General features: G+C 50.5%; 1 protein-coding gene across 2 annotated transcripts in view; it reads right to left on the bottom strand.

The window, feature by feature from the left end:
* DAGLA (diacylglycerol lipase alpha) overlaps positions 1 to 12,984 on the bottom strand; it is a 321,198-nt gene that overhangs the window by 35,678 nt on the left and 272,536 nt on the right. For both annotated transcript variants that reach the window (XM_085648539.1, XM_085648538.1), the window contains exons 16-17: positions 12,062 to 12,134; positions 1,954 to 2,150 (exon numbers count right to left, since the gene is read on the bottom strand). In XM_085648539.1, the coding sequence (XP_085504665.1) occupies positions 1,954 to 2,150; positions 12,062 to 12,134 (270 nt within the window). The remainder of the gene's footprint in view (positions 1 to 1,953; positions 2,151 to 12,061; positions 12,135 to 12,984) is intronic.

Below are 12,984 nucleotides of genomic sequence, written 5' to 3'. Positions count from 1 at the left end.
CCCCATATAAGCATGGCAACAGGCGCATCCAAGGAAAGCATGAGAAGTAAGATGGAGAACAGCAAACATGGTGATGGTGATATGTGGAAGTTAATGAAAGGGATAAGAAGGTACGAGGTCGAAGATTGGACAAGGAATAGAGAAAGAAGAGGCACATTGAAAGAATGGGAACATTTATGGAATGCATCAGAAGATAAGAGAGGGCCAAAGAAAAGTAGACATAAACAAGGTAATGGGAGGGATGTAAAGGGAAGGAAAAGTGAAAGAGGAAGAAGCGAGATGGTGATGTGGAGAGGTAGATCCAAGGAAATAATGAGGAGGGAAAGAAGACAAGAGGTTCATGCAAAGGTTGAGAAAAGGGTAAGAGAAAATTTGGAACAGAGATAGGGAGGATAGGAGGTAGGAGAGTAGAGTCCATAGATGGGTTGGTAAGAGAAGGTAGATAAAATGGGGATTGTGTGCGACAGAAAAGGGGTAGATGGAGGTCCATGGAAGGAATACGACGAGGGTGAAGGGGAAATAAGGCATAGAACCGACAAACACATGGAGAGTGAAGTTCATGTGAAAAAGAACAAGTGGAAGATTGAATGACGAACAAAGAAATAGAAATGAAAAAAAGAAATGTCCACGGGACGAATGAGAAAATGAGAAAAGGGCGAGCGATTAGGAGGAGTTTAGAGAAGGTGAAAAATGGAGAGGGGAATGAGGAGGTGAAAGTTCAATGGAGGCAACCAGAGAGACAACAAGGAACAGTGTGATGAGTCATGGAAGTAATGAAACGTGGGAAGGCCAAACAAAGAAGAATCCAGACAGAGATATGAGAAGGAAAATCAGAGGAAGATTCCAGGGCCATGGATGATGAGGAAACAGAAGAAGGGAAGTCCATGGACGGAATGAGAAGATAAGCAGAAAAGCAACATATATGGGAAGAAAAGACAAAATCGAGAACGGTCACATATTCAGCCTTTTATATTTCAGGTTCTGTCAGAGCTGTCAGAGCCTCCTGAAGTTATACGAGAGAGAATTCTCTGGAGCCTATACTCACGCTACTGATATTGGGCACCCTAATGCCCCTTTAAACTTTTATCTACTTTCTAATGAGTTCATTACGTAATGCCACAGACCAAAAAGACACCTGAGGCATCTCTATAGCTCTCTTAATAGAGTGTCACAATTTCAACTAGTAGGAGAGTATGCTGCACACAAGAACACTCTGCCTCAAAGGTGCATGTAACACAAAGGGTTTAGGTGTAAACACTTGTTTTTTTTCCCTACTTCCTCCCTCCACAAACCAGTCAACTTCTCAGTATTAGATTGGGGTATGGACCATAAGGTCGATTATTCATTGGAACCCTATTGGGACATTATTATTGGAAACCGTGATAGGAAGTTGTACCATCAATTCAGAGTTGGAAGTTTACCCTTAACATTGTTTTACTAAAAATTGGGGCAAAAATCAGGGTTTAAACACGGACACTTCCTGTCACTGTTGCCCAGGGATCCCTGAGACTATTCCACATGTGTTATTTGTCTGCCCAGCATACAGAGCTCCCCGTATGAAGTGGATCAAGCCCCTGTGCAAGCAGTTAGGCATAAGTTCAGCGCAAACAGCTCTGCGTATCCTCAAGTGTGACACTAAGGAGGTCATTGTTGTTGCTGTGGGAAAGTTCTGGTCCACGTGCTGGGCAATAAGAAGGAAATATCTGCAAATTTAAAGCTATTATTGGGTTTTTTATGTGAATACTGTTTTATTGACTACTGTTATTATACTAGTCTTGGTGTATTTAATACTTGTTTTATGTAATGTATTGATGGGGCTTATACATTTGTTGATGCTGTGTCTTTTATGATTTTTAATCGAATAAAGACTAAATGATGAATGATGATGATAATTGGGGTATAACCAGGTGCCACTTCACTCGAAGATGCTCTTGCTTCTTTATCACAACTTACCAGCACTGTTCCTCTGGATGATTGTGCACCACATGTATGATGCGTCCAGGGGGATAGAGTGGGGTACTGGCAGAAAGGGCAATGGTAAGGTCACTCGGGTGAGTCCACAGTCGGTTGCTGGGTACAGTGATCCCCTCACACTCATCTGGAAGCTCGGACTTGGGAATACATTTGGTCCCACCCAGAATAATTCTCCACTGTGGATATAAAAACGGCAATAAATATTGAGTGAGGATCAAACAGTTGGAAGAGGAAAGAAGACTTTAGGGCAGCAAATAGTAAAGGTGAGCACTGCAGGGAAGAGTGACCCCACATCACACTACCACTGGACACTTTCACGGTGTACTGCATGCCACCGCTACCCACATCCACCCAGAAAGCTGCTGTTGGTGTCCGCTTGACATATAGCTGTAGCTGGAACTGCAGTAGTTACCACCCTTCTGAAGTGAGACCCTGATGGTTTCTGAACAGATACTATGGAAGAGGAGAGATGCTGTAGAAGAGGTGGTCCTCTCAGTGATGTACAGGAGCTGCTGTAGGTCTAAACCCTCTACAGACACCACCACTGCTGTAGGTCTAACCCCTCTACAGACGCCGCCACAGAAGGTGAGACTAGGAGCCATAAGGATGATGTTACTTACCCAGTAACCATCTGTGCTTGGCATGTAGAGCTGTAGATTCACATGCTTTGCATACTCCTGCCATCTAGTGTTGGGTCCGGATGTTTGCAAGTTGTTTTTCTTCTAAGAAGTCTTTCCTAGTTACAAGGTAAGGCGACTCCTTCTTTCGGTGATGGTGTGCAGATGCATTGACTCCATGGTTAGATTGTTTCCCCGCAAGAGGGTGAGAATGGAGTAAGTAAGTGTAGTATAGAGATGTCCATGCGTATAAGTATATAATGAAGAACTGCAACTACTACAGGTACCCGGGAGGCAGGTGGGCGCATGTGAATTTACAGCTCCACATGCCAAGAACGGATGCTTACTGGGTAAATAACATACGTTTGAGGCATGTGTGCTGTAGATACACATGCTTTGCATAGACTAGAAAGCAGTATAATCCTAAAGTGGTGGCTAACCTGTAGCTGGTGCAGTTTTTTGGAACAGTGTTTTAAGTACTGCTTGGCCTACATTAGCATGTTGACGTGCTAACACATCTACACAATAGTGTTTGGTAAATGTGTGTGGTGTAGACCATGTAGCTACTTTACATAGGTCAGCTAAAGGAATGTTACCTAAAAAGGCCACAGAAGCCTCTATTTTGCGAGTGGAATGTGCTCTAGGGGGTATGGTTGAAATTCTTTTGGCTTCAGCATAGCATGTTTGAATGCATTTAACAACCCATCTGGCAATATCAGATTTACATATAGGATTGCCCTTGTGGGGTGGAGCAAATGCAACAAACAGTTGTTTTGTTTTGCAAAAGTCCTTGGTCCTATCTATGTAGCACAGTAAAGCTCTTTTAACATCAAGTGTGTAAAGAGAGCGTTCTGCTACAGAATTAGGTTGAGGAAAGAAAAGAACTGGTAACTCAACTGATTAGTTTATATGAAAAGCAGAAACTACTTTGGGAAGGAATTTAGGGTTGGTGCGGAGAACTAGCCTATCTTTTTTGTAGCTGAAAGAAAGGTTTTTCTAAAGTCAATGCCTGTAGCTCACCAACTTTCCTCAGTGATGTGATAGCAATGAGGAAAGCAAATTTCCATGAGAGGAATTGTAAAGTACACTTGTGTAATGCTTCAAAAGATAGAGCCATGAGCCCAGTGAGAACAATGTTGAGATTCCACACCAGAGCAGGAGGAATCCTTGGTGGTATTACCCTTTTAAGCCATCCATGAAGGCCTCGATTACTGGAACTCTGAATAGTGAGATGTTGTTGAATCTGTAGGTATGCAGCTACTGCTGCAAAGTGCAAATGAATAGATGTGTAAGCCAGTCCTGTTTGTTGTAAATGTAACAAATAATGTTTTGTATAGCAGCATCTAAAGGATTTATTTTGTGGTTTTTGAAATATACAATAATTTTTTTTCATTTTACTGCATAACTAGCTCTGGTGGTAGGCCTTCTTGCTTCTTTTAGAATATTCATATAGTCTGGTGGTGAATTTAAATAACCTAACTCTATGACTTCCGGAGCCAGATCGCTAAATTCAGTTCTTTTGGATTTGGATGTCTGACTTCTCCATGGTTCTGTGTGAGGAGACTGGCGGTAAGGTGCAGTTTTGGATGTGGAACTAGTGACAGCTCCAACAGGGTGATGTACCATGGTTGATGGGCCCATGTGGGAGCTACCAGAATTAGTGTGAGGGATGTTTGCCTGAGTTTCCGAACCACCAACGGAATGAGCGGGAGAGCCGGAAAAGCATAGGCAAATATCCCTAACCAGTTCATCCATCATCATCATCCCCATCCGTGGGTATTCCTTATTCAGAGTCAGAGCCAAAAAGATATTATAACCTATGGTGCCATGCCTGCCCTGGTTGAGGTACTGGGTCAGAGTTAGGATGTACGACGACTGGTTGCTCTTTTATAATCTGATATCACAATATTGGTTGAGATCGAGTTGAAGTCTGTTTGGTGTCAGACATCTGAATCCGCTCTCCTGATGCCGGGCCCACCGCAGCTCTTGGAGACACAGTGGAAGTTTGTACCCGAGTCAGTATGGGGCCCGAAGAAGGTCCCAAGGGTTAAGATGTCTCAGAGGAAGGCTCTGCCGGTGGTAACCTGACTGAGAGCCCTTCTGGTTCCTTCGGGCATGAAGGTGCACCAAAAGGAGATGCAAGCACACCAAAAATCTGCAGCAGGGGAGGAGCCTAGCGCGCAACCAAGATGGCCGCGTAGGTGCGAGGCTCCCGAGGACCTCCGCAACCTCCCACGACTATCCTGAATTTATCCTGTCTCGGATGAGGGGAATGTGTTGGTGAGCCTGAGCTGAGGTGGCACCCGTTTCCCGTTGTCAAATCGGACCTCGGACACCGGAGTGAGCACCGATTGAAGTCTGCGGCCTTCTCCTCGCCAGACCCCGGATTTGCGCTGAGGGGTGACCCAGTGACAAAGTGAACAACAGCGGCGGGCCGGGCCTGGCGAGTCGCGCACCCCGCGCTTTCGCTTTCGCACCCCCTTGCAATTACTGCAGGGTTGGGTCGCGGGGCTCTTTGTGTTGGTGTGGTCTCGCTGGGAGACTTGGCCTGCCCGCCGGCTGTGACCCACCCCGCCGATCGGGGGTGGCCCCCCCCGGAGCTTGTGGCCCTGATTGCCTGCCCTTCACGACGTGACTGGTGCGACCGGGAGACTAGTGGCCATGGCCACCAAACAAGATGGAGACCGGGCAAAGACCAAGCTGACTCGGCGTGGCACCACCCATCAGGCCAACAGTATGGACCGCTATACCCTCCAGAAGGGATCTCCCGGCGGACCGCACAAATCCCCTGAGGACCTTCCTGATGCCCCGGACCTGCCCACGGATCTGACTCTGCGGGATGTCATGGGCGCCATTGCCGAGATGAAGGCCTCGGTAGGCCAGCGGTTCGACACACTGGCACAGAAGATCGACTCGGTCCTCGTGGATGTTGGCCTGGTGAGGGCCGATCTTTCCAAGACCAACGACCGAGTTGATTCTTTGGCCCACACCGCATCGGGCCTTACTACTGATGTGGCGGCGCTACAAACAGAGGTGCGCCGGCTTAGTCAGGCGAGCGCGCTTATGGATCGGCGCCTGGAGGACTCTGAGAGTCGGGCCCGGAGAAACAACATCCGCATCATCGGAGTACCCGAGGGACGGGAGGAAGCGGCGGCGGACCTATTTGTGGAGGACCTGATCGCTACCCATCTCCAGCCACGGGGGCTGAGTAAATTCTTCGCGGTGGAGCGGGCCCACAGGGTTCCCGGGGGAAGGCCGAAGGTCGGAGCCCCTCCGCGGCCCCTCATTGCCCGGATTTTCAACTTTCGGGACAGAGACGCTATCCTGCAAGCCTTCAGACTGTCGGGGCCGGTTAAGCTTGACAACATGGAGGTGAACTTTCGGATTTCACCCCAGCGGTCCAGAAGCAGAGACTGAGCTTCCAGGGCGTCAAGCGCCGTCTTCGGGACTTGAACCTTAAATACGCAATGCTCTTCCCAGCCAAGCTGCGAGTGGAGGTAGAGGGTCGCACGCACTTTTTTGATCGCCCCGAAGCGGCCGGAGACTGGCTGGACACTCTGTCTGGGGATCGTGATCTGGGGGGCGGGGGGGGGGGGGCGGCGGGGGGAGACGGCACACTGGATCGGGACTGAGGGGGTGATGTTGGGCTTCACTCTGGACAAAAATGTTGCCACTCTTGATTAAGCATCTGTCTGTATAATTTCCCCTCCTATGGAGGTTGTGTGGGGTCTCTTGGGGGTTCTCCCTCCTCCTCTAGGGGGCTTAGCTAGTTTTTATTATATATATGGGGCGACAGGCACACTGCACGTTGGGGGGGCTGTCCGGGCTCATGCAGGGGTGCAGGGAGGGGGGAGTTTTGTTGGGGTGGGTGGGTAGGGATGGGGGGGGGGTGTTGTTCGTTTTCACTACAAGGCAAAAGTATCATTGTGCTAGCTCTATAGTGCTCTTGGGGGGACGAATGGTGGCTCTTGTCTATGATGGGGGGTAGGGAACTAACTCTTTTGTCCTGGAACATGAATGACTGGGGGACAGGATTAAACGTGGGGTGGTCCTGCAGTTCTTGAAGCGAATCTCGCCCGATGTAGTTTTTCTGCAGGAGACACACCTCATTGGCAACTCCTTCTGCGCCATGAATCGGCGTGGCTATCGCCTAGTGGCCCATTCGGGCTTTACGTCTGGCTCAAGGGGTGTGGGCATCATGGTTAAGAACTCGCTTCCGCTGGAGATTGATGAGGTGCTCCATGACGACAGGAGACGTTACGCGGTCTTGGTGGGAAGGATGGAGGGCAAAGTGGTGGTTTTTGTATCAGTATACGTCCCACCGGGGCTGCAGTCGACTACCTTTGCCGACCTGGGGCGCCTCCTCCTTGGCCTTCCGGGGGGGATTCTGGTGGTGGGGGGGGATTTCAATGCGGTGGTTTCCGGGACTGTGGATCTTCACCCCCCTAGGGACCTCCCCCGGGCCCAAGCGTGGCTCTCTGGTCTATTGGACACTTTGGGATTGGTGGATTGCTGGCGTTTAAAACATCCCACGCAGTTACAGTATACCTTCCATTCGGGGGCCCATGGTAGTCTCTCACGACTAGATTATGTCCTGGTCCCGGCGGCCTATGTTGGGAGGGTGGGAGAGGTGCGCCATTTGGCACGGGGTATCTCGGACCATTCCCCGCTCCTGTTACGCCTGGACCTTTTTCCGAGGGGTGAGGGTAGGGTGGTCCCGATCAATCCCTGGTACTTGCGCGACCCCACTATTCGCGCTGAATTGATTAAATCCCTCCAGCGCTACTTTGACGAGAATGTGGGTCCGTGCCTTCGGCTGTCTCACTGTGGGAGGCATTCAAGACAGTACTACGAGGAGAGGCCCTGTCCCTCATTTCCCACACCCGGAGGCGCGAGCGGGAGGAGGTGACCCGGGTGGAAGCTGAGATAGCCGAGTTGGAGGGTAATCTAGAAAGTGGGGTGACGGATGCCGTATTGCATGTCCTCCAACTCAAGCAAGCGGCCTATAGGGCCCTCGTCACGGAGGCAGCCAGGGGCCTCAGTAGAGAGCAACAGGGGAGATTGTATGATGTGGGTGATAAGGCTGGTAAATTGATTGCGTGGCTGGACAAAAAGGAGAGAGCGAGTCGTGTAGTCCCGCTGATTGAGAAAACAGACGGTGTGTGTGTTACTGAGCCGGAAGAAATTGTCTCCTGCTTCGCGGACTATTTCCGTGGGGTGTATTCCCCGGTGTCTTCCTGCTCTGAAGAGGATTCCCGTACCCTGCTCAGGGATATCGCGCTGCCTTCCCTTTCGGAGTAGGACAGAGTGTCGTTGGACGCCGCTCCAACCTCCGACGAAATCGCCCTCGCCATACGTTCGGTCGCTTCCGGCAAGGCCATGGGTCCTAATGGTCTCCCCATCGAGTTGTACAAATTGAGACCGGATACGCTGGCACCACATCTCCGATCGATGTTCCTGGAGGCCCATTCGGTGGGCTCCCTCCCGCTGGACCAGCGTCTGGCTACAATCGTGGTTATCCACAAGGAGGGGAGACCTCGGGACCGGGTTACATCCTATCGGCCCATTTCGCTACTGAACGCGGAGCCTAAAATTCTCGCCAAGGTCCTGGCCAATCGGCTGGTCGGCGTGGTGGGCGAACTGGTTCACCAGGATCAGTCCGGCTTTATTCCCCATCGTAACACAGCTCTTAACTTGCGGCGTTTGCATGGGGTGCTTGCACGTGTTCAGTACAAACGGGAGCCGGCCATTTTGGCATCCCTGGACGCCACCATGGCGTTTGATACGCTTGAATGGCCATACATCTGGGCGACGCTTGCGAAGTTTGGCTTTGGCGCAGGGTTCATCAGTTGGGTCAAATTGCTGTATTCGGGCCCATTGGCGCAGGTGGTGGTGAACGGTAGAGTATCGGCTCCGTTCGAGCTGGGCCGGGGCACTCGGCAGGGCTGCCCCTTATCGCCGCTCCTTTTTGCGCTTGCCTTGGAGCCCCTGGCAGAGTGGCTGCGGTGGGAGCCTTCCATCCGTGGTCTCCGTTGGACCCCCGAGCATGAGGACCGCGTATCCCTATACGCTGATGACATCCTCTTGTACCTAGCTTCCCCACGTAACTCACTTATAGTACTGGTTGATGTTTTGCATTCATTTGGTCGTAACTCCGGCCTTGTCATCAACTGGGCTAAATCGTGCGTGTATGTTCTCTCTGGGGAGGCGCCCATTCTCCCGCGGGGCTGTCCGATCCAGATCGCCCCGCAGGGATTTCGGTACCTGGGTGTCTTCATTACTCTGGACCCGGAGGCCCGGTATGATCGGAACTTGCTTCCCCCCCTCCAGCGCCTGAAGGAAGATGTCACGCGCTGGCGGCGCTTGCCGCTCTCGCCGCTCGGCCGGGCGGCATTGTTTAAGATGATGTCTCTGCTGCGCTTCCTCTACGCTTTGCAGAATACTATGGACCCCGTCCCAGCGCGCTACTTCCGTGAGGTGGAGAGTTTGCAGCGCCGCCTGTTCTGGGACGGGAGGCCGCGTATTGCCCTGGCGAAGCTGACGCTCCCATGGTATGACGGCGGGATTGCCCTCCCGGATATCAAACGATACTATTGGGCCTCCCAGCTGGCTGCGATTAATCACGGCCTGTATGGGCCCGCTTTAAACCCGGCATTCGAAATGGATAAGATGCTACTCCCGGGTGGGGACTATAATCGAGCGCTCTACTCCAGCACGCCCGACGCTCGGCTGACCGGCCCCACGCGTGTCATGGTGCGAGTGTGGCACGCGGCTAATGTGGCGATGGGGTGGAAGGATCGTCTGACCCGGGCGTCACCACTATACGCGTCCGAGCAGTTGGGCTCCCTGTGGACCTCGAAGGGCTTCGAGAAGTGGGACATGATAGGCATTAGCAAGGTGGGGGATCTCTGGACGAGGGGAGGATTTAAAACGTTCGAGATGCTGCAGACGGAGTTCCACTTGCATGGCAGGGAGTACTTTCGGTATTTGCAGATCCGTCATGCACTGGGCTCCGTCTTCCCGGACGTTGCATCCATCCCGGAGTGTTCCCCCCTTGAGGATAGAGTGCTGGATGGACACGTTCCGGACAGCACGATCTCACTGATCTACAAAAAACTGATCAATGACCGCACGGGATTGCTGATTGCCCTTCGTGAGGCTTGGGTTGCCGATGGACTGGAGCTGGACGACGAGGACTGGACCCTTGCGGTGGCCTCCCCGAAAGAGGTGGCCATACCGGCCCGCCTTCGCTTCGTCCAGCTCAAGATACTCCACAGAGTCTACATGACGGGGCCGAGGCTTCTGCGTATGGGCTATGCTGTGGACGGGTTGTGTAAGCGTGGGTGTGGCGCTTTGGGGACCTTTCTGCATATATTGTGGGAATGCCCGGAGGTGGAGCGATTCTGGCGTGGTGTGCATGAGGTCCTGCGTGTGGTTACGCATGTGGTGCTGCTACCCGAAGCGAGGAGATGCCTGTTGAATGTGTGGGAACCTACCGACTACTCGGCGCCACAGACGTGGTGGGTGACTCTGGGATATATGGTGGCCAAGCGTGATATTGCTCAACTGTGGGGATCTCAGAGGTCCCCGACTGTCTCGGCCTGGAAGGAACAAATGGATTGGTGCATGTTTCGGGAAAAGGTGGTGTATGTTGCGAGAGGTAAGCCTGGGACATGGGTGAAAGCCTGGGGCCCCTGGAACGCCTACCGCGGGGGAATCTGTACTCCACCGTTATTGCCCGATCCGTCGCCTGCCCCATCCCCGTAGCCGACCCATCTTCCCTGTTCCGGGCATTGAGTATTGCCCAGCCCTAATCCTGATCTCTTCCCCTTCTTGATACTCCTATGGATTGGTAGGGTCCCCCTCTCAGGGGAGCACATGCTGCTATTTCTGATTGTAGATTGCCTTGTGGTTTTTTGTTTTTTCTGGTTGTTATTTCAGTTTAAAATGAAACCGTACAGTGGGGTCCGGATGGTGTGGCTATCAACGCTGCTAACTCCTGTGCATCTTCCTTAGCCGCAACGCGCGCTCTACAATGTGTATCATATGCGCCTTTTGTTTACTAGCGGCCGGCCGGAAGGTTGTAGGCCCATCTTTGTATATTTTTTGAGTTTTGTAATAAACGGTTTAAAAAAAAAAAAAAAATCTGCAGCAGGACGTCCTTAAAAGGCTTCAATCTGGTGCGCCCTCATTGAGGACTTGGGTTCAGCTGAGGAATCAACTCCATTACTGGTGACTCGGAGGGTTAATGACTCGCATCATGAGCCCTGCGCCTTCTATTTTGGATCAGAGAAGGTAAAGACGAAATGGGGTAGAGTCCCATTTGCACTTGGACCTGGACTTACGGGAGGATTTCCAGCAGGAACGACCTTGGAAGCGGATCATAGCCGCGTCTGCAACCTGGAGCAGGAGTTGGACTTGCACGAAGGCTTCAACTTCTTTGTGTGTTTGGTGACAATAGTGCTTCAGGATCGTCTTTGGATGCATGACAGCACATTTATCGCAGGACTTTAAATCATGGTCTGAACACAGAAACTCGCCTCATGTGGATCCTTTACCAACATTGTTTCCTACATTCGCAGAATGGTTTGAAACCTGTTGTATTAGTGGCGACATCGGTCCCTAGCACACTGGAATCCGGTTTAGAAATCGTATGAAGAGCGGCGAAATTGGAAGAGGAGCTCCAAATGTGCAGCGGAAGGTCTGGAAATAAAGGAACTGACATCAGCGCACAGGGGTGGAGCTAACATTTGCTGCTTCGCTGTGTCACTTCCGGGTTTAGATGTAGAAAAAGTGGAGGTATACGGTGCCACCTAGCGGCCCGCTGGAGCACTGCTGAAGAAATGTTTCTGGAACCAGTCTGGTGTCTAGGCAGTGTTCTAAGTTTTGAAATCTGCAGTAATAAGTATCTATCAGAATTTACAGACACTGCAGCAGTTGTAATTCACTATATGAAAGACACCACAGTCTGTGTGACCCCAGTACCTCAGCATCTGTGATTGTTTGTCGTGAATGGAAAGACAATGCAGAAGATTTGATCCTGACAAGAACAGACAGACTGGCAGGCCTAGTTATGGCCTGGTCTTGGATAGAGACACTGCAGTAGGCATGACCCTACCACGGATTAACAGTACAGAACTTTTCAGGATGCTGGACCTGTGTTTGGTGATTTTCAAGATAACCACTGACTAAATAAATTAGGCCAAATTTGATTTGTGTAGATATCCTGAACTCCTGACAGGTATCAGGTCTTTCTGAACCTAAGCTGGACACCTTTGCTTTTTTATTGTAGGTGTTGCCCTCCAATGAACAAACAGACACCAAAGTATGCCTGACTCTGCCAGTTACAGAGACACTGCAATATGTGTCACCAGGTCATGGACAGAAAGACACAAATGTAGGGGTGACACTCACATGGACAAATAAGAGTCTCAAGTATATGTGACCCCGGAGAGACAGACACTACCTACCTTAGGTTTGTTGCTTCGTTGTAAGACATCGAGAAGGTGCCGACGAAACCCCTCGAGCTGAGACAGGCCAATCCTGGAATGGAAGGTGACAGGTGTCAGCTCAGATGAAACAGGCATGGAACGACAGGGTGTATATGGTACATAGATTCACAGGAGAACCCCCAGAGAAATGAAATGAAAGAATGAAGGTGCTGACCTGGGATGAGGAGAAAAAAGAGGTCAGAAACCCTGAAACAAAGATAGAATGTAGGTGCTGACGTGTTAAAAGTTGTCCCTTGAAAATGGAAACAGATGTACACGTGCAGATAAACTCATCAGAAATGTATTTCAAGTACTGGTTACCAAAAGAACAGCATAGGTGTCAGGTGTGTGCAATTACAAAAGGGACAGTAAAAGTCTACAACATGTAACAGGTTGTCAAAGCATTTGGACAAGTGTAAGATGACATAAGCCACAATAATGACAGTAGAGCTGCAAAATGTGGTACCGCTCACCAAGGAGAGAGTAGTGCAGAAATGTATGTTAAAAATCACTACAAAAGCTTCATAGGTGTGAAACGTGATGAATGGTGCCATAGAGTCAGCAACGGTGTGAGATGCGGTACAGATTACCAAAGAGGCAGCTCAGCTGTGACGTAGGTTACCACAGGGACAGCACATCTGTGAGATGGGTCATGCTACCACGAAAACAGCACATGTGAAATGGGCTACAGGTTACCATGGGGACAGCTTAGTTGCAGTAAAGAGTACCATGGTGATGCATACTATAATACAGATCACAATGGAGACAGACTAGGAGCAGTAAAGGATACCATGGAGTCAGTCAAAGTGTGTGACTATTACTATAGAGAAGGCATAAGTGACAGATGTGGTATAAATTACCAAAGGGATAGCACAGGAGCAGGATGCAATAAGGGTTAAATA

The sequence above is a fragment of the Triturus cristatus genome, chromosome 3_2, assembly GCF_964204655.1.
Source record: "Triturus cristatus chromosome 3_2, aTriCri1.1, whole genome shotgun sequence".
NCBI lineage: Eukaryota > Metazoa > Chordata > Amphibia > Caudata > Salamandridae > Triturus > Triturus cristatus.
Note: the sequence above shows the minus strand (reverse complement) of the source record. Positions and strands in the feature narration are given on the sequence as shown.